Here is a 26,390-nt window from a genome sequence, read left to right as displayed (position 1 = left end):
ATGTCGGAGCCTCTGCGATGGTGCAACAAGCAGACATCTATGTTATGTCTGGATAAAAAGGCATGTGCGAGTCTGGATTTCCTACTATCATTGAGCCCTCGAATGTTCCAAGTAAGAACATTTAGAGAAGTAGGGACTTCCACCAACTACAGACTGCATAGACTAGCCACCAAGATGCATTCATACTGGCAATGAACAACACAACCGGCCCTTCCCCCCACCCACCTCCCACTCCAACCCCCAATCAGGTTGCAGAATACCCACCCTGAAAAAGAAACACAAAAAAACACACATCAATATTGGGAGCCTTCCCATGGGGGCGCAGTAGGACCGGCAAACATCCCTGTACTCGTGGGTGGCTGGGAGTACTGCGGATAGTGCTATAGGTCCAAGACTACGGCACCCAATTCTATAGGAGAACTTCGTACTATAAATGTAAATGTAAATGTACAGGAATTTATATAGCGCAAATCACCAACCGGTCTCTAAGCGCTTGCTTAGGGAACCCGTCCTGGTATTCCCCTGTGAGATAACCCCAACAGGGTATCCACAAGGTGAAAGCCAGGCATCCCGCCGCGAGGGGCCGTTGTGGAGATTAAGCAAGCTATTGCCCAGAGTCGCAGAGTGTGAACCCGTGAATCAAGTAGGCACAGGAGCGAGAATTGTCGAGTCCATGGACATTTTAGGACTCAAGACCCCGCCGAGCCGGGAATTGAACCCTGGTCCCGGGCTGACCTCTGCTTCCAGGTCTGCCTCCTCTAACCAGTGAGCCACACTTCTCCACAATAGAACACCAGGACTCATATCAACAGACTAAACAAAACCCCACCTGGGCCTGCGCCACAACTTTTCAGACTAGCAGGCTAGCATACAATATGAAACCCATATCAGTTGTTGTCACTGAGGTGGTCGACTGTAAACTTCTCAGCCTCCAGGGTGTCTTTGTTTTTCTTACCCCGAACATGTTTGGCAAACTTCAATGCAGACTTCGCATCTGTATAAAAAGTAGGCATTGCCGTCAAAGGAAACTTTCAACTTGGCTAGGTACAGCAGGGAATATGGAATCTGCGCTTACAAAAGGATGCGTTTGGCCGGGAGAAATTCCTGACGTGCCGCCTGCACAGCTGGGGTAAAGTCAGGGTACAATGAAATTGTGTTACCTTTGTGCAATATTTGACCTTTCTCCCTGGCTAACCGAAGGATGAGGTCCCTATCTTGGTAGTTCAAGACCATTGCTATAAGGGGCCTAGGTGTCGCTCCGACAGGGGGCTTCGGCCCCAGAGATCGGTGAGCTCTCTCTACCACAAATACAGAGGATAGATGGGGATCAAAAAGTTCATGAAGTAAATCTGTGATGAAAATCTCCATTTTAGATATGGCGGTTGTCTCCGGCAGTCCAGTAGTATGGAGGTTGTTGCAGCCTGACCTCACCTCCAAATCGTCATTCTTAGCCTGGAAGATACTCAGCAGTTTTTCCATATGTAGCAGTTGCTCCTTCGTCTCCACTTGAAATTCGTGAAATTCAGTATGGCGGTTCTCCAGTGCTTTCGAGGTGCATCTCATGCACCGTCACTTGCGACTTGACCGAGTCCAGTTGCAAAATCAGGGTATCTAGTTTCGTGTCTATGTTGCGTAGGCTGGAGCGCAGATATTCACCCTGATCCTCCACATGCGTTTCGTGCTGGTTGTCCATCTGTGCCTCAGGTTCCGACTCCGCATGTCGCGTGGCACGTTTGTTTTCGAAGGTGAGCTTCGGCTGCTTTGCATCCTGCTTGCCCATGATGACAGAGATACCGGAAACGCTAAATGGGGCCCAGTCCAACACTCACTGCCCAATCTTGCAAGGGGCGACGCTGCCTGTGACTGCGCCCCATGTGTTTCCAGTGCATTGCTCCTCGTTGGTATGATGCCACCACTCGCACGCAACTCCCAGCCGTCTCGCACAGCTCCCACAGGTGACAGGTAAGCGGGTCAAAGCCACACCACTGATGATCCCTGCCCTAAGTCAGTCTTTCGGAAGGGACCAGAGCTACCAGCGCGGTTCAACATGCAGCAGTGCAGCAGTGTAGGCAGATACCCATTGTAGTGCTCTCAAAGCCCCCCAGGAGTCATGACCCAAATACTGTGAACCGACACCGACAGTCTGTATGGAGGGCAGCAGTGGCACCAACTGTAACACCCTCATCCGTCAACTTAGTGATTTTCGCAGTGTGGCTTTGCGGGTAGATAAGCAGTGTGGCGTCTTCCAATGCCCCAGGGGACACTGTCAAGGCACTGCAGGCCGACCCCCACACCTTCAAAGCATGTCGGTAGTGCAGCCAGTTCAGGTGATTAGTCCCCCAGGCAATGAGCCCACCGCTGCGGCCCCAACAGGCAGAATGCCGTCCGCACCCGTCACGCTCACGGGCTCCACCAGCGCAGTCACCGCCGCCGAAGGGTAAAGTCACTCAACCACGGCCAATGACAACATGGCAGTACACTACATAGGGCATCCCATAGCTCACAGAGCGCACCATCCAAGACCTGGCACTCACGGCAATCCTGCAATCAGCACAGCCGTCGATGCAGTGTCCCCAGCAGCCGTGCAGCGGAGCCGCCAGCCTCTCCAGCAGCACCCAGCTCAGCTCCGACGCGACCTCAAAATGGCGATCAGAATCTCCGGTGCAGAATGTCTGTCCTCACCACAGGCACAGCTCCCCTCCGCAGTCGGACACAACAGGGCACACGGCAGTCTCCCGAATTCTGGCAATCAGTGTCCGTATCTCGGGCTCGTAGCCTCACCGCCGGCATCAATGCCTCCACTCCTCTGCAGGACCACAGCCCTTGGCTAGCCAGCAGCCACGGGCTCAGCTATCCGGGGCTCTCTGCCAGCAGCGCAGCCAGAAGCCCACAGCCCGCAAGCGACTTCACCTCCTAGCTCAGCCCCAGAGCGAGGGCGAGTCCCAGGATCGCCAATATCAGGGTCCACATGTGTTCTGCTACTTCTGGGTAGGGTAGGGCAGTTCAGCAAACTCTCCACTTAGCAGAATTAAAAAAAGATTGATTCCCGTCCGGCGGAGCGCACTCAGAGCGGCCATTCCGCTGCGCGGCAGACCACGCCCCACCAGCTTCGGGAAAATCTTTCGTCACAAAAGCAGGGCAGGAGATTGACCCCAGGTCTACACACCTGCACCTCTTTGAATGGAGATATAGCAGTGTCAGTTGATCTCATTTGATCTGAATAATTCTCTGGTGGTGCTCCTTTGCCCCTAGAGTCGCAGGGGTCAGATTTCTAACCCATGGCACAAGAACTTAGTCAATGTGCCAGTACGAATTTAAAATCCAGTTGGACTGCAGCCCACACACAACCCACTGAGCATTACTCTTTAGGAAGTGTTACATGGTATCTGAAAGAGACATCTAGCTGCAGATTCCTCAACTTTTGAATTCTCCCCAGGGGCCAGTCTGGCTCCGGCTATTTTTCAGCTGGACCTCTGTGCGCGTAATGACGTCTCCAGTCTTGACATCAGTGGAGTTAATAAGTCCTGTCTGGCGTGCGTACATCAGTTTCTTCTTATCTGCGCTGTAATTTGGATCCGGAGAAACGGTTCCTAAGGTTCTTGACCTGCTTCGATACTTTGTGTTGGTGAAACAGTGTGCCTTTGTACCAATGTCTACAGGTTTCAAACCCTGTGGGTCTTGTAGCCGACCTACGTCGGTGACGGATCCGCATACAACTTGTGTGTGGTGTTAAGGCGAGCACCACACTGCTGAGGATTGTGGCTCCTGACAGAAACTAAAACCAAAGTCTTTGAAAGAGCGGCGTTTGAAGTTAATGGTGGCGCGTGTATCGAGATACTCGGAGGCTTCTCGGTCTTCCTCGTCCCTGGAAAAGCATTTGCGATCAAGTAGCCAAAGCTGGTCTGGAGGACATCGTTCTTCAGGGAAGTCAAAAGGTAAGGGACGGTTCAAGTCACTGCATTTTTCTGACTTTACCGCCTAGAGACTCCGTCTCCCATTGCTCCTCCTGCTCGACGGTTGAGCAGACCGTATGCGACTCTGCACCGTGTGTTTATGGGAGCCGGGGTGTTGATGGCCTAGATGAGGGAATATTCTGATTCCTTGCACCTCATCTTTGGGACCCCATCTCCCTCTGGAGCGCCTCTAGGTCCCATGAAGGTGAGTGGGGCGCCGTCGGAGGATTTGTCCTCGGTGACGGTTGGGCCATCATAGTCAATGGATCATGGTCGTTCGACGACGGCTTGCGCTGCTTTGGCACTGGCTCAAGGTCCTACAGGATCCTTGCATACGACGCCGGTCTTTGACCAACCGACTCTGACTTTGACATCAGCTGTACCAGTCGAAGGCGCCTCTCCTCCCCCAGTCGACGTCATGATGGTTTCTGCTACGGTGTTGTACGGTGTTGGATGTGGAGTCGGCTATGCAACCTGAAGGGATTGTACAGTTTGTGGTGCCTTTTCAGGAAGAGGCATTGGGAGGTCCATCTGTGTAGACTGGGGCAGGACTCTTTCAGCCCATTTCTGACACCAATGTGTTTCAGATGTAGGAGAGCTGGTTTACAGCTCTTGGTGAGGATAGTGGTTTGGATTTTTCGCCAGCCTTGGGGTTGCTTTCTCCCCCTAGTCTGGCTATGAAGCAAGTTCCTTGTCGCGGACATTCTGAGGAAAGTGCCTGCAGGTTTAGACTGGTCACTGCCCATAGTGATGAGGTCTACAGACCCTTTGTTCAAAATCCTTTGCCAGGGACAGCGGGAGAAGCGCCTGTTCTTCAGTATAGTGAGGTACTATTTGACATTTTATTAGGTGCTTGGGCCAAGCCTGAGTTGGGGTCTCAGTGGACCATGATATTGCACATAGGCATCTGCCTGCACCTGGGGACCTACTTTGTCTGCATAGACATCCTTCCCCTCGTGGCCTAGTGACTCAGGCTGCAACGTCTTTACATGATGTAGATTCTACTCCTAAGACTCTGGTGGGTAAGAATTTTAGGGGTCCTGATACTTGTGGTAAGCATATATTTGCTACAGCCAGCTCCGCATTGAGAGCCATCAACACATCTTGTGTGCTGGAGCGTTTTTCCCATGCTTTATGAGATTCTTTACAGAAAATGCTCCCATCTCTTCCGGATAACCTCCGTGCTGAGGTAGGCCACTTGATTAAAGATGGTTAGCAGGCTGCTAGTCTTACCATAAGGTGTGGCATGGACACAAAGGTTTCTATGGGTCGGGCAATGGCATCTGCAGTGGCGCTAAAGCGTCAGGCTTGGTTGGCATCTTTGGGTTTTTCCAAAGCTGTGCAGTCGGCTTTGGCCAACATACCATTAGACAATGCCTGTCCTTTTGGGGATCAGGCAGCTGCGGCATTAACACCTTGGCTGCTTGAGAGATTCCTCTGCTGTGCTGGGCCCTAATAGAAATGGGTGTGGTCATGACGAGCTCAGCTCATCATGAGCACACGATCACCGTGCCTCATGACGAGTTGAGCTAGTCATGAGCACCGAAGGGGTTAAGATGCTTCCATGGAAGGCAGAGAACTACAGAGTCGTAGGCCTACATTTTTTTATCAGTGTGTTGCTTTGCATGCCTCTCGGCTTGGGATGTATTTGTTTTTGTTGGTCAATGAGAAGCCTTGCTAAGACGTTGTATATGTCCAGTTTCGATTTCAGTTCTACCACGTTAACTCTGGTGAGAAGCAGTGGTTATCGCCGCGGTAAAATTTTCATTTTTAACATGATTAAGATGACTGAGGGAGGTTCCCTTTGTTTCCTGAGGAAGAGCTTTCTGCTCAAGAGGCTATCATTGAGAGGTAACTTCCTGTATAGAAGCGGATCTGTGGCATGCTTCTTCGAAGCAGTTCAGTATGCAAGTTGCATGGCTTTCTTCTTCAGTGTTTCTTTTAGAGATATCTTGTTCTGCCAGTTGGAGGTTAGTGTATAGGAACTTTGGGCTCTAATCTTGGAGTAAGTGAGAGCTCCAGCAAGTTGAAGCATTGCTCTGCCTCAGAGTATATGCTTTGCATTCCTTTTAATGCTATTTGCTTGTGAGTTATTCCTTAATGGTAAAGAAACAGTGTCTAGTGAAGGCATGAATATTACCTCAACTGCAGGCAATTCCTATCCCTGCTCCATATTGGGGTGCTGTGAATTGGCTGCCAAAGGTTTGTGATGCAGGGGTTGGACCAACTTGTCCCAAGACAAGTTGTCCTTGACCTCAGACAATATGTCCTAGGTGTCGGGCTGTTTTGGCCTCTGCAAGGCTGCCAATCATCCATAAAAGTCTTGAGACCTGGTGAAACACTTTTTATAATCGGAGGATTTATGACTTTATAGTAAGCTTTTCTTCTTCCTATGATGTTCTCCTGTAGAGGATGTACTTATTATTTTCTGCATTTCTCAATTTGTAAGGAATCATGACTGTTGTTTCTTATGGTGCCAATTCTTTATGATACAATTTGACAGACATAATTTTCTTACGGCAAGTCACTTATGGTTTTAAGTTGGTGGCGTAGTACCCTTTTTTCACTGGGTTGTGTAGTGTTGCCAAATCTCTATTTTCAGAGTGTTTTTTTGGTATACAGTGTGTACATGATAAAATGTGCTGCTGTGTTTCATATAGTTGTTGGATTTACGATCATATTTGTCTTGTATCAAATGTGTGGTTGTATGTACTTGTTGACTTGAATTTATTTTATGAGATATTTTAGTTCTGCGCTAATAGGTGCGTTAGCATATTCAATATTATTGGAAAAGGCCTTTTTGGCACTAGTTTCTCAGTTTTAGTAAATTTTTAGGTATACAGAGTATACATGGCTGTGTCTTATGTGTTATACATATTTGCTCACACACGGCTTGAAATTGGGTTCAGTCTGTCGGACTATGGCACTGAAGACCGTACAAGGGTAGCTTTATGCGTCCTTGCGTTTAGGCAGTAGTTATTAGCCAGTGAAATTCTGTGAATTGCCGGGCCAGTCGGAATATCTGCTGACACATTTATGTTTGTATATATATTTATATCCATATATACATCTTTGTGGCAAGATGTTATTCAATTGGCGCATTTGATGAATATGAATGCTCATTTTGTCCAAATGAAATAATTTATATCAAGGAGGTGTTGCTGTTCATCTTACCTTTAGGTAAATGGGTTCATTTATTTTCTGTGAAAGTGATAATAGATTCTATTGAGAGCCAAGCTCTTATTCTACTATTTCTAGATAAATTTGGTTGATTGTTAGTTTTGACCGGCTGATTTTCTTTGAGAACTTAGTAGGATTTGTTTGCAGACAGTCCTCCAGTGGGGTATAGCTATGGTATTTCATTCAAAAGTTGAGGAATCTGCGGCTAGATGTCTCTGTCAGCTGTAAAAGTTACTTACCTTCTGTAACATAACATGTGGTAGAGACACAGTCTAGCCGCAGATTCATTAACTCCCTGCCCATCCTCCCCACTCTGCGAATGACCTATGAGGTAAGGGTTATACCCTTTTTTAGTACTGGTTTTATATACCGGTGATTACTATCTCAACTTATGTTGTAACTCAGCAGACCACTTGGCCAGACCACATAGGTTTTGCTTACAAGCCCACTTAATGACCCGAAAGGGGGGTCATTAAGTGGGCTTGTAGTTTAAAGAAGGCTTTGTAAAGCGTTCGGTCCCAGAGCCTTGCCTGTTTTCAAACGTTGGATACCCCCATTACCACTTTCATGGTGATTGGGCTACCTAGGGTGTCAGCTTGAGTGGTTGAGAGTTTTAGACACATGTATGTCTCACTATAGGACTTGACTTACTGGTTTTCTAAGGAGCCTGCATCATACAAGTTCTGGTGGAAACTAGGAAGACCTTTGTTAGGTTTCGGTCGTCAGTCAGCATGCAGCTCTTCACTACAAATTACTGTTTAATCGTAATTGAGTTACTAATAGCTACCTGCTTTGTTGCCTACATGAAAGAATTTTTGCTTCGCCCTAAAAAGGGCACCCTCTGCTTTATCTAGGCCCAGGGCAGGTACCTGGACTCTGAGCGCCTGCATTTGTTGCTTTTTCTTCTATGTCGTTCATTAGTGTTCACCTTCTCGCAGGTAGAGTTTGTGTTTTAAGTAAATTCTCTTGTTGGCCCCTACCTTAATACTTGGCTTGTGACCTCTATGAAGTATTTCTTTGAATATATACATTTATATGGACTTGACTGTAATGTTTTTGTCATTGGCTAACATGAAATTACTTATGACTGCACGTATACCCTTCAATATTGAGGAACCATGAGTTTCATTCATTTACCCCACCTCCCCGTCTGGAGGGCAGTACACCAAATCAAGAGTGCCTCCAAGAGCAAGCACTAAAGCAAAGCAGAGATTGGAGGAATCAAAAGCATCTTTCTTGCACAGACTGGCAGAAGAGTTTGATGTCAGGCAGAAACAGCTCCTCATACTGCCAGAAACCAGAAAGATTTCTGATAGGCTGTCCCCAGAAAAGACCTTCAACTGTGATGTTCCTGATTTCTAAGAAATGGAGTCTGCCTTTCAAGAAGGAGCTCGCCTTTGATGCCCAAAAAGAACAAAGGCAAGACTACGCACCACCAGCCCCAACCGAACACAACTAGGTAATCACATTTATAACAACCTCTGCCTCCACCACCATGCCCATACTCATTGCCCTGTCTCATCCAACCTCTTCTAGAAACCACTGACCGGTCTGTCCATTCATATTCTTACCCAGGTAGTCCTTATGGTGAGGGAGACCCTTTCAAACAGCCTCTTGGGGCAGGAGAGTGGGACGACCCCTGGGATAACTACATTGTTGAATGTACGGATGATCCAGATTTGAAAGCTTAACCAGCTAAGCAATCCCCACCAGGTGACACCACTACGTATCATGCCGCCATTCATAGGCAGCCCGCCACCATAAAGATGAGATCAATACATTGTTAAACAATGCTACAGGGAAATCATATCCCAACCAGCAGAGTCAGCAGCTACAGCCTCTTTTTCAGTCCACTAACTGTAATGGATCTCTTGAGTATGATGGCATCTTGCCTAGCAATTGGGGCTTAATCCAGATTACACATGCACATTCCAACAGTGTCTTGTGAGGCAGCCGTCACGAGCTGAAGGTCACCAGGAGGATATAATATTGATGAAGGCCAGCACTCGGTGCTCTCTGTAATGATGGCCGAGCAACACCCTCTTGCTCAGCAGGCCATTCATGGACTCTCTTCCGCAGGTAACCATTACTACTGATGCATTGCTCACTGAGTGGGGCACACGTCACTGCAAACAAGACTGTGAAAGGGAATTGACCCCTCACCACCAGAGTTGATTCGGCAACTACCTAGAGGTGCTGGGCATTTGCCTAGTCTTCATACCCTTCTACAAGTTTGGTCACATACATGCTGTCCTCATAAAGAAGGACAACATGACTGCCATATATTACACACTAAAACAGCAGAGAACCCCCAGTTGTTTGCACTAGCACAGCTGATCTGGCATTCGACAATCCACAACAAGATCTATGTATTAGTGGAACACCTTCCGGCGGAGTTGGACGGTGACTTTGCGAACCTGTTAAGCAGGACGCATCAGCAAGTCTTCAAGTGAAAACTCCACCCACAGGTCCTCCACAGAACAGCAGTAATCAACTGCTTTGCCACTTCAGAAACTGCTAAATGCCAAGTTTCACCTAAAAAATACCTACACCCACAGTACATGGGCGATGCACTGTTGAGTAACATGATTAGGGTATTTGCTTATGCTTTTTCTCCTTTACCACTGTTCCCTTGTGTGGTGACGAAAATGAGGCATGTGTCCATGACCTTCATCCATTTTCACCTAACTTAGGCCAGACCGCGCTGGTAGTCTGAACCCCTGGAAATGTCCATCATTTCACACAAGAAGGTATCAATAAAGCCGAACCTTCTCACACAACAACATTGTCAAATCGGACTCCCAAATCCCAGGCTGTTCAATCTAGCGATCTAGTATCTGAGGTCCTAGAGTTTGACTACCTGAATCTATCTGAGAACTGTATGACCAAATTGCACGAGGTACGTAGGCTCACTAGAAGCAGCAAGGGGCCATCTGAATGACAGTCTGAAGCTCTTGGTCCTTATTTTGGACCACAAAAATATTACTAATAACGGCTGTTGGGTGGAATGTTGCACATTTACCCCAGGTCAACCACCTTCTGTAACACTGCTTTACTGTTATTGAAAATTGAATTTGTTAATGGCTGTCTCAGTTGAATCGCGCACTGTAAAACTGTTTTGGAACTCTTCTACTGTCTGTAGATCACGTCTTGCCAGTTGTACATGATACTTGCAGTCCTTCACTCCCACCTTCACCAAGAGTGAAGGCAAATGGCTCTCCTGCTGTGAGAGAGAGAGATATATATATATATATATATATATATATATATATATATATATATATATATATATATATATTTTTTTTTTTTCTCGAACAGCTCCTTTCACCGCCGTCGCTCCTCCTCATTACCCGGGTGCTCAATCCCGCGTTGGTGGGACGCGTTTCAATGTTTGCACACACCTCCGTAATCCTTGCGAAGGTCAAAAAAGGACGGCACACCAAGTTGTTGTTTTCACCAACAGTGGTTTATTGGCAGACCCCCCTGCCCCCCTGACATACGCGTTTCACCGATTTGGCTTCTTCAGTGTCAGCCATTCTTTGTGTACACTGTCATTAAATCCCCTACCACTTCCCCAAACATAGAAAGTGGACTGTTGCTCGCCATTATGGAGCCCCATACAGGGCTCCATAATATGTGTTGATAAAACAAGGCATACACATAAAACGTCCACTTAGCCCATACAGGGCTATATATAATGTGTCAATCTAACAACCACGTGAAAATCAGAACAATTTACATCTTCTGGAAATTGCCAAAATTAATTCATGCTAAATAAGGTGGACACAAAAATAGAGTAAAATATTTTTTGTATATGTGTAAATGGATGTTCATTGATAACTTGCCTTGACAATCAACTAAATGTTTTTAATATTTTTATCATTATATGCACTTTTGCACGGGCACTTTTTCCAAATGTCATTATATACCCCTGTTAACATGATAATACAATGCTAAAATCGAATTGTAAAATTGCACGTTTGAATATGGCCGCCAAAAACCACCAAGGCGAGCAACAGTCCACTTTCTATGTTTGTATATATGTGTATATATATATATATATATATATATATATATATATATATATATATATATATATATATATATATATATATATATATATATATATATATATATATATATATATATATATATATATATATATATATATATATAGTTGCGGTAGCTGTGTCAGTCGAAGTCCTAGTCTCACTTGATCTCTTGCTGTGAAGAAGTAATTCACCCTCTAGCTATTTGCAACTGTTTTCCCACTGATTGAAGTCATCTCTGCTCCACCTACATGTTTGTGGGCCCTTGAACTGGAAGTAATTGGCCTAGCAGTTCTTTCCGAAATTCTTATTTTGGAATATTTTCTTAATTGAGGTTAATGCCTTGTTAGGGGATGTAAAAGCCTTAATCGTTCTTTCCAGCCACAGGCCAGTGAACCAGTTTCTGTTTGTGCAGACTCTCCCTGCCATATTTCCCATATTTTAGCTTCTATGCGGACCATTTTTAGCTCCATGTTTGGGTACTGATCTAGGACATACTCTGTCTCTCTGGGAGTTGGAATCCATTAAGAATGGTACAGGGGCGCGCATTACTTAACGCCAAACATGGTTTTGAGATCATCCAGTCATATTCCTAGCCAATGAAGTCAGTGGCATCTTTACTCTCCTGTGGTCTCCTCCACATCAGTCTGATGAATAATGGATGGGTCCTCCGTTGAATCCCCACCCATCTCATTAGAACTTTCTGAATCCCCAGGGTCAGAAGCCTATTGACAAGCATTCAAATTCAAATTCACTAAGTTGCTTACTGTTCCAATGTGGGTATGACCAGATGAAAAAACGTCCTCCTGGGGATATCAGCATCTGCCTGTGCAAAGAAGACCTTGCACCATTTTTCTAATTAATCTGACATATCGCTTATCCCATTGTTAGGTGTCTACACTGAGTGATGGTACACCATATCATGATGGGAAAATTAGTTATGGCCAAATATGTCCCAGAAAGATCACAACCCTCCGCTCCATGGTTCACAGAGTATTTGAGAAAGCAAAAACTCATTTGTAAACGGCTTGAGCGGAGCTGGAGGAAAGGCTATAAAGACACAGAGAAAAAGCTTTATAAACTCAGCCTGCAGAATTATAAACCTATTTTTCTGCTAAACAAAAGTTTTATGCAACTTGTATTGATGCAACGAAGAACTCAGTAAAAGAGTTGTTTAGAACTGTTTCTATCCTGGTCTCTCCAAGTCCAGTCATAGTCCAGCCAAGTCAGGAACTATGCAAAGACATTGCCAACTTCTTTTTGACCAAAGGGGAGTCCATCTTTTTGGCCTTCCGTGGGTCAAGCACTAGCAGGATGAATGTGGTTAGGGAGTAATCCAAGTGTGCAAGTGCTCCAATCTCCACCTTTGAGAATTTCTCGCTGGTGTCCCCTGACGATATTCAAGAGCACCTCAGGGCAGCCAATTCAGGGTCGCCCTATGACCCATGTCCGGTCGCCGTGGTTAAATTGGCACCGGCTCCAATTGCGTCATCACTATCATCTATTTTGAATTGTATGTTTGTAACAGGGCAGTTTCCTGAACGTTGTAAATTGGCCTCTATACTGTCTCTTTTAAAAAAAAAAAAAAAAACCAGCGTGGACCCTAAGGATCCAAATAATTTTCGCCCTATTTCTAGGCTTCCACTCAGAGCAAAATTGATTGAAAAAATCATGAATAGACAACTAAGCACCTTCCTAGCTGAGACACAAGCTTTGGATCCCTCTCAATATGGCTTTAGAGAGGGACATAGTACGGAGTCCGCGCTTATTAAAGCCACAGAGGAGATTAGGGAACTGGTTGATCGGGCTGGTAGGGCAGCTCTGATTTTATTAAATCTGTCCGCCGCCTTCGATGCGGTCCATCATGACATCCTGATGGACCATCTTAAGGCATGCTGGATTCATAGGAAAGCCTGGGATCTTTTAAGATCTTTTCTTTCTGAAAGATGACAAATTGTTACTCTAGGAGAGTACCAGCCTACACCCTTTGCACTACCCTGTGGGGTTGCACATGGGTCCTCTCTCAGTCCGAGGCTTTTAAATGTGTATGTTTCTTCTCTGGCCCCCATTATTAGCACATTTGGATTCGGCCTCATCTCTTATGCGGATGATACCCAAATTGCAGTATCTCTGCTACCAGGCAAGGAGGTGGGAATGGAAGAACGCTTTCAAGACAGCATGATATCAGTTGGAATTTGAACTGCCCAAAACATATGGGTAAAACTGAGGCCATATTGTTTGGCAATTACATTAACTTTTGGACACCAAAATGGTGGTGGACTGGCTGGGTACTCTCCCTATGCTCTCAAGAAAGGTCAAAAACCTGGGAGTAATAGTGGATGAGAGTCTCACCTTTGGTCACCAAGTAAATTCAGTGGCATCAACAACTGTTTATATGATGAGAATGCTAAGGAAAATACTGCCGTGCTTGCTCCGGGTAGCCGGCAAACAGTGGTCGCGGCTCTCGTAATGGCGAGGCTGGACTACTGTAACAGTCTTTATTTAAATGTTCCTCAAAGATTCCTGAACAAACTCCAACTTCTTCAGAATGCAGCGGCCAGACAGCTCACTGGCACATTAAGGTTTTCCCTTATATTCAAGAGAATCAAAAAACTGCACTGGTAAGGAGTCGAGTGCGTTTTAAGGTCCTTTGTCTGGTTTTTAAAGTGCTCCAAGGTACAGGACCAGACTATTTAAAACAGCAGTTCCATTGTACACTCCTGTTTAAATAAATATCTTTATTCAGTTTATGCCAACAATTATTCTCTGAAGGTAGGAGGTGAAGAGTCTTTCCATTTCCTGCAGATCTCCCTTCTTGCAAGCAGCATTGCATAAAATACTAGGCTTTTGGCTGAACTCTGTACACCCTCTAGGACACCAAATATCACAAGGTGCAAATCTATAGTAACAGGTCTTCCCAATGACGCTGTGAGGGAGTTGCTGATCTCCTCCCAGAATGTGACTAAATGAGGGCATTTGAAAAACATATGTGCATCTGATGCAGCAACCAGCCCACATTTAGCACAATACACTGAATCTCCTCCTGAAAATTTAGACAGCCTAAGAGGGGAATAGTATGCCCTATGCAGGGTAAACATGTGATTCCTGCGTAACCAGGAGGGCTTGACAATGTTCCACAGGAGTTCAAAAGAAGCCAACCAAAGATCTTGTAGATTGTGGTCTATCAGTACAGAGCACCATAGCGACTCCGGCAATACGAAGTCACCATCTGACTTATCCAGTATGAAATTATACCACTTGTATACTTCTTTGTTAACTGGACCAAGGTTTACTAAGTTAGATACCAATGGACTGTGTCCTCCAAGTCTGAACTTACTCCTGTTGGCGGAAGAAGTTTTATAAGCTTGAGTCCACCTAACAATCTGTAAATATTTAAATCGTGAGAGATTGGGGCCAACCTTAACCTGCAGATGCTCCCACGAGAGTAGATCCCCCTCATAAAAGAGGTCTCCCCAAACTTCCAGGCCTGCCTCTCTCAAAGGAATAGCTAGACTCTCTCAAGCCAAGCGGGATTTTCAGGCAGCCCCCACAGCAGTGTTTTTTCACAGAGATAATTTTATTTTATAGATTTAATAACTCCGGTCCATGTTCTTGCAAGACCTTGTAGAGTCTTCAGTTTGATTTTTTTTAAACATATGATTGCCGAATTTAAAAAGAAAGCCCGAACGATTAACTCTTTCCCCATCCAACATAGCTGCAAACATTAGGCCCACCCCAATGGCTGAGGGCACTTTCAGCAACATTCGGGAATAGCATAATTGGAAGGCCCATGCATAGATCTTTAGGTCTTGAGCCGCCAGGCCACCTTTATCCCTTTGCCAACTTAGTTTTTTCCATGCAATTCGTGGAAGATGGTTATTCCAGATAAAAGATGAAATATTGGACTGAAACTTGGCTAAAATAGTTTGATCAAAATATAAAGGAATGGTATTAAATAAAAAAGAAATTTTGGGTAGGATCGACATTTTAATGAGGTTAGCTCTACCTAATAATGAGAGGGGCAGATGCGACCGTGATTGGAGAAGCTTACGGCATTCTTTGGCGACTGCTGATAAGTTGACTTGGACAAGTTTATTAATGTCCTTCACAATCGTCAATCCTAAGTATCGCATTGAGGTGCCTGCTTGAAACTCTGTTACAGAGTCCTCATCATTCCATATCAGCATTTCAGTCTTGGCTGCATTGATCTCATATCCCGACACTTGTCCGAATGTATGAGCTAATCTCAAGATAGCCGGGAGTGCAGTGGTAACCTCTGATGTCAAAATAAGCACATCATCGGCATATAATGCTACCTTTCTCATCCAACCTTGATAGGAAAAAGGTTTGATGGTCACCTCCTCCCTTAGATGTTGCGCGAAGGGCTCAATGTAAAAATCAAAAAGCAAAGGAGAAAGCGGGCATCCCTGCTGGGTGCCACTAGAGATGGAAAAAGGGTTCGACAGGTCTACATTAACAAGGAGGCACGCAGATGGATTATTGTTTTTCCATGACTCATCGATGCATGTACAGGGCTTCTCTAATATTCCTCAGATTTAACTACCAAGTACATCAGAAACCTCATCCCAAGATTTCATGCACAAATTTGCTCAATTCAAACTCCACTCATACATACTCAATGCACTACACAACTCAGACCCCATATATCTGAATGCTTGCATCTCCTTCCAACAGCCACCCTGAAAACTCAACTATGCAGACTCCTGCTCGCACACATCTCACACATACACAGAACTTGATCAGGAGGACTGGTGTTTCTCTTACATTGCTCCTAAAGCATGAAATGACTCTTCTCCCTCCTACCCCTAGCATTCCACATCTGAGCCTCTTCTTTTCTTTTTGAATTCCTCTAAAAGCTGGGGATCTGGTTTTCATTCAACCAACCTGCCATAGGTAGAGCTAGGCACACACACCTGCTCAGCCCCAGGATACCCTCACAGGTGATAGTCTGCTTTACGACTACACATAACATGTTTTAAATTCTGCCAAAGGTGTCCTAGTTGAATCCAAATTACATCTTATTACGGGATCTAGGACCAGAACACAACCCCATGTCCTCTGGCTCCTATTCATCAATGCAGAGAGCAGACAGCCAAGCTAATTTGGCCAGTCCCGAAGTGATTTCTCAAAGCATCTGCGAATGATCTCCTAACGGATCGAACCACAAAAAGCACAATCACAATCAGGAGGAGAAATCCTCTTCTTTCTTGCGGAAACTGCTACTGGGACTTTGTAAAATCCCAATATTGGCCCTTTCTGCCATATTTCAGTATGAGGGTAGGAGAGTCTGTGGGCCAGAGGGATGTCTTCGATATAATAACTAGCTGATCACATTAACCAGCTAACATTAATGCCCTGAGTGAATGGCTCAGATCATAAATTGGGGCTAAGAAGGGAGTAATAGTTACAGTTATTAGTTTACATGTTTTAAATGCCTCTTGCTTCCATGCGAATATGGCTCCACTGCAACTCAACTAACAGATTGTATCTTTACAGAACTTACAGTTTTAGATTCAGGAACAGAATGAGTAAAGCTACGTTAATACTTGGATGTGACTTGCGAGACACACAAACATTTGTTCATTAGGTGCTTAGCCCATTAAGTCTTCTTACTGTCTTACTGGCTATTTTGAATTGTAGTTTTCAGTACAGTGGTGAATATTCTTTTATTTTAATATAGCCTGTATTGTTTGTTCTCTGCCATCAACAAATACCCCTTGTGTTATTTGATGCATTTAAATTTGTTGATGGAAACTCACTATGGGGAGATATCTCATGATTAAGACTTAATTTGTTAGAGTACTGCTGACTAAATATTTATTTAAATGTTTTTCTCATCCTTTTTTTAGATGTATTGTGAAGATTACTGGTGACATGACAGTGTCCTTTCCCAGTGGTATCATTAAAATATTTACCAATAACCCTTCACCAGCTGTCCTGTGCTTTAAGTTGAAAAATACAAACAAGCTAGAACAGATCCTCCCAAATACACAGCTTTTGAACAGGTTTGTTTTACTATTACAGTTACAATAAATTTGATAATGAGTCTTGATTTCTCTCAAGCATAGTAATGTTTATGATGCTTCAACAAATGAGTGTGGTACATTTGTGTTGGAGATTTGGAGCCTGATTATTATTCATTTTTTTCCTGGACGACCCATCCTCCACCAGGGCGATGGATTCAATTGCTCCATCACCCTGACGGAGGTGCATCCCCCCAAATTTAAAAAATGTCTGCCGACCTGGTGGACATTTCAATCATTGGCAGGTACCGCCTTACATTGTAACTATGCCAGACAACTGTGTCAAGCATGAGGGAGCTGTACAACAAAGTTACAATTTTTCAATTAAAAATTAATAAATCCTAAAGCGTGACAATTTCCTTCAATAGTTTTCTAAACATCATCTGCTACTGCAATTTCCCTTTCAGTAGAACTGAGTCTTTTGTTTATTGTGCACAGAAAATCAATAAAGACTTTAAAAAAAAAGAAAAAATCCTCCATTAGCAAGAGGGACATTGAGCACTTTTCAGTGCTCCTTTCCCTGGTTGTAAAAGACAACTATTGGCTTGGTGAGCAAAAGAACGATGGAATAAACCCAGATCTCTTGACTGGGGGGAATGTGTGATTTATTCAGCATTCTGTCCATTTTTTTGCATAGCACTTTTAACCCTAAGTGGGATGGGTATGCCCAGATGTGGGTCCCTTGCTCACTGTGCCACTGGATTCAAGCTAGCCTGGCTGATGAGGGGTAATACCCAGAAACCGGTCCCAGGATGCTTGTTTCCGGTCCAGGGCGGACCTGGCTTGGCTTGGCCATTCGGTCTGGACTCTTCCAGGGTCAAGACTGATTTGCATATGGCTGGGTCTAAACTGGGGTGGCATGGTGAGCAAAAGAACGATGGAATAAACCCAGTTATGCAGTATTGGGGTATCTTTCACATGCTTAGAATCATTCCCACTGACGAGGTGGGAGTCTCGTGGCACAATAAAACACATACATTACAGTCATAATAACATTATACTATAGGCTACAGTAGATAGCAAAGTCACTACATTAACCTATCTTAGTCCTTTTGCATAAAGAACCAAACTTGGAAACCAGCCAATCAGGCAGCAGCACCCTCCCCAAAGAGAGGCAAACCCTCAGATTTTCTACCACACCTCGTGTGTCAAGGAGTCTCCCTGAGCTCTGCTCAGTTTTTTTCCTTAACTTTTACTTCTTTGTGAGAAAAGATGTCTGAGTCTTCAAAGAAAAGCTTGTTCCTGTCTTGTTCTTCATGTGGGAAGAAGAGGTTACACTTTGAGGATCCACATAAAGAATGTATCTACTGCCTTTACCCAGCTCATAAGGTCAAGGATTTCAGGATCTGTAGAACCTTTCCTGCCAAGACCTTGAAGGACAGAGAAGGGCGGCTTTTGGTTTGGCTGGAGAGGTTGAAGGCTTCATCTGATGTGGTATCAGGAGATGAAGGCAGTGCGAGTCCTCAGGTGTCCACCCCTCTGGCCATGAAGAGGGGTAGATCTGGGGATCCATCCCCCGCCAAGCTCACATTTCCGGTCACCTGAAAGACCTCCACTGGCTCCCCGTCAACAAGAGAATAACGTTCCGTCTCCTCACCCACGCACACAAAGCCCTCTACGACCTAGGACCTGAATGCCTCAACAAGCGCCTGTCCTTTTACACCCCCACCCGCCAACTACGATCGTCCAATCAAGCCCTCGCCGCAATTCCGCGCATCCATAGATCCACCATGGGGGGAAGATCCTTCTCCTACTTAGCGGCCAAAACCTGGAATTCTCTCCCCACCCACCTCCGCCTTACATAGAACCACCTCTCCTTCAGAAAGCAACTAAAAACTTGGATATTCGATAAGTAAAGTACCCCCCCCCCCCCTCCTCAAGCGCCTTGAGACCCTCTGGGTGAGTAGTGCGCTATACAAATTTTGAACTTGAACTAGTAAGACCCTGAAGAAATCTCACTCTTAGACTGGTCACTCTTCCTCAAACAAAGACAAGTCCTCTTTCTCTTCTGAGGTGCAATCTGGAGAAAAGGTAAAGATTTCATTGAAAACTGCCTCTAAAACCCTTCCTGAGCCTCGGTCGACATCGAAAACGGCTGTCGACGATAAAATCTCCTCAGAAGGTGAGTGAATCTTCAGCGTCGACAAAGAAAATCCCTCCGTCGACGAGAACTGCCTATAATGTGGACTCCTACTTCGTCGTCGACAGGATGCAACGCTCCTCGACGGCGATTCACCTTTCGTCAACGAGTACGCCGTCGACTATGTTACAAGTCCCGTTGTGCATTTCTTTTCTGGTAAAACTAAATCAAACACAATTTAGACCAATAGGCTACTTAGAAATAAAAGCTGTTCTTCCATCTGTGTTTCATTATACTAAAACACTAATAATTTAAAAGATTTGTTCATGCCATTCAGGCTTTAGATTTTAGTTTGTAGATCCTTTTTGTCTCTTTCTACTAGAGCAGTAGTACCCCATCACCCCACCTAATATGTGTATCCAATTTGTCAATTCATAGAACGTTTACTTGATTCCAATGTACCTCATGAAATTCAGTAATATGTTGTAATGCTGCATATTTTAGATAATTTCTTCCAAGCCTCAATTGTGTTTATCAGTTCGAAATTTCAAGTCCACCCAGCGCTTCTAACATGATTTGTACATGCGGACTGTATAAATGAAATAACTGATGCTAAATGACAGTTTGATCTTAATTTGAATAGATTTATGCAAAATGCCATCATTGTCAAACATTTTTGTCGGTAGCCATGATACTCAAAGCCATTAGCTCTTCTTTTTATGGTTACCTCAAACTGGCTGCATGTTAGTTTCTGATGAATACTTCTAACAGCAGATTCCTCACTTTTAGAATATCCCCAGGTCATACTGGATCTGGAAACTCAAAAGTAGTACTTCTGTGCGGTGGTAGGTGCTGTTGTGTGGCCCTGTGCCAATGTCGTTCTGCTCCAGAAGTGATGAGGTGAGACGCATATGTGTCACTTATGCAAGCTGAAGTCTGTTTCTTTCTTTTTGTGCCTTCAGACACAGATACAGAGCTTCTCCGTGTTCTTTTGACCTCTTTTTGTTAAAGATTTTCCAGTGTGCAAGCGAAAAAGGCCCCCTCCTCCCCAGACTTCAAGATTCAGACTATGTAGGGACGTTTGCTAACAGATGTCTGTGACGGACCCGCACAAAGTCAGTTTTTGGTGCCTGGTGTCGGAGCATGATTCCAGGAACTATGATTGCTTCTCTTAGGTGAGTCTGAAGGCTATTCGGGATCATAAGGCAAAGATTTATGTCTCCAAACACAAGAAGTCTCTACCCTATAACTGGTCAAGGTAGAAAAGAAGGTCCAGTTTCTGCTCCTGAAGTCATTCCAGCGTTATATATCATCATCACAGTGGAAGTCTTAGGGCAAGTTGAAGATAAAGCATAGAAGTAATTTTTGACACTTTGCCTGTTCCCTTTTCCAAGCCTTCAGGTCACTAGGATCCGCAGTGGCTTCCATTAGGGTCTTCCATGTCGAGTTCACCCTTGGTGTCATATGTGACCCTCAAACTCATGTCGCGTTCAGCACAGGCTCCAGTTTCAGTTCCATCCTCTGCGCCAGCTCCCCTACATCGATGACGATAACTTCCAACACCAGAGGAGGGCTTGCAGCCTGCCTCTCTGACTCTGAGCAGCAAGCATAACAAACTCAACTTAGGCTGCAGCTGACTTCCACCAGGGCACAGGTATGTGATTCTGATAACTAGCCTTTACCACATGATAGGGCACAAACTTTGCATAAACGTTTTCGCTCTGCTCAGATGTTGACAACTTTGATTAATGAAGTGATTTTCTTTCCCACTAGGATGTAGAACTGCAAGATGCCAGTGGCCTGGATACTTCTCCAGCCACTGTCCTTCTTTCTCTTCCTTGCCCTGCCACTGAGGAAAGGCAAAGTGCCTCATTCACTGTGGTGGCAGAAATATTTTTTTTTTATAAATCTTTTTATTATTATAAAGCAAAAATAAAAAAATATACAGACATATCCGGTGCCATAAATACATCTGATGTTAACAGGGTGAGTTAGTACAAAAGACAGGATAGACTTAAAACAGCAAAATTCTTCGAGAGGTCCACAATATTAAGCACAAAGGTAGAATTGACAGTAGTATAATCGCTAAACAGCTTAGAAGCGGATCCTCAAAACCCACTCACCCGCAAATCAAACAGCAGGACAATCATGGCGACCTGACACTAGAAGTTAAGGATTAGAGTCTGGATATTACGACAATAGTACATGTATAGGAAAGACTAGGAAAAAAATGGAAAAAGAGAAAAATAATATGGAGGATAACAAAAAGAAAACAATAAACCCATCCCCCCACCCTGCACCCCTGAAAACAGTTACCGCCTAACCCTCAGTAGCAGCGTGCCTGTCGCCCCAACTAACTAGGTTCTAAAAGAAGAAATCTACCAGAGTAGAGAAGAGAAGTGGAGGAGGGCATATTTGTATGGGCCCCCGGTCGCCCCTCCCCCCACCAGATTCATGAATCCCAAAATTGAAGCCAAGAAATCTACGGGATAACAAACCTCTGTCTCTACAAGGGGAACATCAATCACCGCCCAGCCATTCCAAGGCATAAGTTTAACAGATCCGCGTCCATCATTCTTAAATAAAGCCCAGTCTTTCAAACTCATCCTTGCCCCTTACGATCAGACGCAGGAGTCCCCTCTGGACAAACCACCTCTGCCACCGGACAGTTCGAGGACAAAGAAAATGTAAGATAATTCAATGCGAGACAAAGTGAAAGACCGAGAGTACTGTGAGCACCGACAGGTCCAGAGACTCCCCTCCCCGTCATGAAGTCCCAACGTTGATCCTTCCGCCATCTTAGCAGCTTCGATGTATGGGGGAGTGACGCAGTTCCATTCCGATTACAGTTCTCATCAAAAGTCTCTGAAATGGGAACAACAATTAGTTCTTCCATAGGCGGCAGCGATTGTAAGCTTGGTGATCCATTGGTGGCATCGAGTTGGTTCTCATCTTCCATGACACTGGGCAAAGGCTCCAACACATCACACAGTACAGGGTTTACTTCCTCCAGCAGAGTGGCCATCGTGGGTGTCTCGGTCGTCACCGTTTCTTGTAGTGGAGCAGGGTCCGGTCCAATTTGTACCAACTCAGACAAGCGCACCATCATCGTCTGAATATGCTCTTCTACTTATACGTGAATAGACTCAATGGCTGCCAACACAGTTCGTTGCGACAGGTCACTCTCGGTCCGCTCCTCTGCTCTGCAATCGGACACAGTCATGATCGCTTCCCCTTTCGAACACGATCTCTCAGAGAGGGAACCGGCGAGTCGGGAATAGTCGACTACGGAGGGAGAATTTTCAATGTTTCCGATGAAATCCCAGGTCCACAACCGCAGTCGGAGACCCCGACCCAGCGAACACCAGCGGGCCCGTTACTGGGTCACCAGGCAGGACCCCCGTCCACAGCCGCGACCGCTGAGCTGTCACCCCTCCTCCGACTTTCACCAAGGCAGCCAAACGTCATCCATAGCAATCCGAGAAAGCAAAAGAAATTTTTCCACTCCGCTGGACCGGACCCAAGCACACCACCGCAGCCGATGTTGTTTAACTGAAACCCGGATGGGCCAGTACTCAAGACCCCGGCTTCCGGCCAGATCTAGGCCGCAAATTTCCACTCGACGTAACTTCATCAGCTGAACAGGTAAAAAGTTCGGAATAACTCCATTAAGCTCACGGCAGGTTAATAAACACGGTGGCTGGGTGCATGAACAGGATAAATGACAGGATATTCCGGCGGGAGTCAGGGGTCGGCGGAGCAGGGAGCCTACGCGGCCATCTTGGTTGCTAACGTGGCTCCTCCGGTGGCAGAAATATTAGATGTACAGCTCCCAGCATTTGTTTTAACCCGTTGCCTGCCTATGATGGAACCACGCCGGCATGAGTCACAGGCGGCGTGTGCTCATGACAGCGTGGTTCTGTCATGCGGCTGCCGCTCCTCCCACGCAACATTATCCCCCGCCTGTGCAGGTGAATTAATGAGCAGGCCGGGCCGTGATGGAACCACGCCGTCATGAGCACACACCACCCGTGACTCATGACAGCGTGGTTGCGTCACGAGCACAGCAGCACGCTATCAACCCCTAAACCCCCCCCGGCGAAATTCGCGCCCAGCCAGGGGGTTAACAGAGGTACTGGAGACCCGCCAAGCCGCTACAGAGCATTTAATCCCTTTAAATGAGGGCCCTTACAGATACCCTCGTGCACTTGGGCAGAACCAGATCAGTGACAAAATATTAACCACACAAATATCGTGACGGAGAAATATTGTTGACACAAATATCGTTTTTCTATATTTATAAGGTACGTACAAAAATATTGAGCGAAAAATATTGTTTAAACTAATATAGTTAAAAATATCAAAATATAGTTTTTCAATAAATACATAGTTTAACCTAGTAAAAATTTAACATTTTAATAAATAAGTATAATATAATTTAGATCACATAAATTAAAGTAATATTTAGGGGCTGATTACGATGTCGGGTCGAAGCTTTCAGATCGACTCATCGGTTTGCGGTCCGACCAATTACGATGTCGGCGACTGGAATGTAAACCGGCCGGTCATTCCGACACGGTTCTGACCAGCTCAAGGGGTCTTTCAGCCATTGGAACTGCACCGTGATCTCCTATGGACGTCGTTTCTGCAGTCGGGATTACGATGCTGATTTCCCACAGCCTTTACGTGCCATCCTTTCCGACAGGGAAAGGCTGTCGGAAAGCGACTTTGGGGCCCCAAGCAGGGCCTCCTTGCAGCTATAGTCTGTGGTCGAGGGGGTCCTAAGGGTACCCCCCTGTAAAACCTTTCACCCATGGGGTGTCTGCCACAGAGTGCAGGGTTTTACACACGCCCCATTTCTCTATAGGAGCCTGTATTATGGCCGGTTTACGGCCTTGACTCAAGCTCCCTTAGAAAAGAGTTGGAATCCGACCGAACAATGTTTTTTCTTTCGCATCGTAATAAGGTGGTCAGAACTGCTGACCTTAGGTTGATCGGTCCAGAGTCCGAGACGGAGTTGGTCGGAGGCAACTCCAACCAACATCGTAATAAGCCCTGAATATTAAAAATGAATATATACTTATGTAAACATAAACCCCTAAAACTTATGTATGTTTATATATTCGTATCCATAAAAAAACTAGTATTAAATATATATATTTTATTTTGCTGTGTGTTTTTTTATTTACTTATGTAAAAGAAATACACATACATACATATATATATATATATGTAAATCATTTAAACTAATAAAAACATTAAAAAGCACAATCTGAAAGAGACACGTGAGTGATAGATTCCTTACGTTTGAATTACCCCCAGGTGTCAGACTGGATCTGGAAAGCAGTACATCTGCGCGTCTGAAGGTGGCGTTGTGCGGCTCTGCGTCCGTCCTATGTGTCGTGATCGCCGGGATAACGTCGCTGCAGCTACTTAGACGCCGCCCTCGCACGCTGACGCCCGTTCTTTCTTTTTCCGCACCAGCAAGCACAGATCCGTAGAGAGCGGTACCCCCAGTCAATTTTTGACTGAGTTTTTAGGACTTTTGTCTCTGTCTATTTTGAATCTTTGACTCCTGGCGTTATAGTGCTGCCCGGTTTCAAGTCTTGCGAGGTTTGTCCCTGCAACATTCCTGTTTAGAGAAGCTTTAAGCTCTACTTAGTGGTATAGCTCTATGCGTCTGTTTCTTTGTTAGCTTAGCTTCCTTCTGTCAAAAAGCGCCTTGAGACCTGTAGGTGATTTGGCGCTATACAAGCTGTAGTTAACAATAACAATACCAATGTCGGTGACAAACCCACACGCAAGAGTCTCTATTCCCTGAGGCCCGACCACGACCCCGCGTCGTGCCCTGACTGCCGGGCCATGGCTCCGAAAACTTTGCTGGAGCGGTCCTGAAAGTTGCTTGAGGCCTGGAGTCAGCTCCGTGCTGTTCAAGGTCCCGGTCCAGTGGGAGGGGCCAGTCGCGGATCCGCCATCATCGTTCAACGAAGTCTTCGCACTCGGGGTCAGGTAAGACGAAGCACAAAAAGTCGAAGAAGCGACGTTGCTCTTCACCTTCTCCTAGCCTATCACGCGACACAGCTGAGGGTGCCGGAGGTGCGACCCCACGGCTCCAGCGCAGAGGTCCGGACGGTGCTCACCCAAGCTATTGCTGAGGGGAGAGATGCAGCCAAGTTCACGATTCATTGTGGCCTTGACACCGTCGAATCGCTGGGCAGAGCGATTTCCACAACTGTGGCGCTACGCCGACACGCCTGGCTGAGAGCTACTGGCTTTTCTGGGGATGTCCAGAACACTCTGATGTACATGCCTTTTGATTGCACTCGCCGGTTTGGCGACACAGCAGACAGTGTGTTGGAGCATTTTAAGGACTCGCAGGCTACGGCCAAGTCCCTGGGCCTTTCGGCCATGCGCACTCTTTCGGCTTCCCAAACACGTTTGTTTCAAAGCCACTGGCCTGCGCAGCAACAGTCTCAGTGCAGCCGTGGACATGGGACCCACCGAGGTGGGTCACGGGGCCAGCGGGCAGGTCAGTCCTCCAGCTCCCCTGCCACCAAACGCCAGTGGGCGGCAGAATTCGCCATCACCTCCCCCACTCGCGCACCATCACTTTGGACAGGTGGGTTTTACAGATTGTCCGAAGGGGCTACTCCTGCCCCTTCTAGACCACCCCTCCAGCCATGCCACCTCAGTACCACCACATGTCGGGGGATCACTTGGCACTTCTCCAGCAGGAAGTTGAGGCCCTCTTGGCCAAGGGGGCCATCTAGCGAGTTCCGATTCCAGAAGTAAGTCACGGTTGTTAATCCCACACTTCTTGGTCCCGAAAAAGGACAAGGGCGCCTGCGTCCTATCTTAGACCTTCGGAACGTAAATCGCTTTCTCCGGAAGGAGAAGTTCAAGATGCTCACACTTGCTCAGGTCTTGTCTCCCCTTGACCCGCAAGACTGGATGGTGGCATTGACTTACAGGACGCTAATTTTCATACCCCCTTTCTGCCAGACCACCGCTTACCTGTGGTTCATGGTAGGCCAAGAGCATTTTCAGTTCACTGTGCTCCCTTTTGGTCTTAGCATCACCCCTC

General features: G+C 45.8%; 1 protein-coding gene across 2 annotated transcripts in view; it reads left to right on the top strand.

The window, feature by feature from the left end:
- Positions 1 to 26,390, top strand: part of FCHO2 (FCH and mu domain containing endocytic adaptor 2) — a 1,161,485-nt gene that overhangs the window by 973,430 nt on the left and 161,665 nt on the right. For both annotated transcript variants that reach the window (XM_086960798.1, XM_086960797.1), the window contains exon 20: positions 17,053 to 17,208. In XM_086960798.1, the coding sequence (XP_086816924.1) occupies positions 17,053 to 17,208 (156 nt within the window). The remainder of the gene's footprint in view (positions 1 to 17,052; positions 17,209 to 26,390) is intronic.

This window comes from Lissotriton vulgaris, chromosome 3_1, assembly GCF_964263255.1.
Source record: "Lissotriton vulgaris chromosome 3_1, aLisVul1.2, whole genome shotgun sequence".
Taxonomy (NCBI): domain Eukaryota; kingdom Metazoa; phylum Chordata; class Amphibia; order Caudata; family Salamandridae; genus Lissotriton; species Lissotriton vulgaris.
Note: the sequence above shows the minus strand (reverse complement) of the source record. Positions and strands in the feature narration are given on the sequence as shown.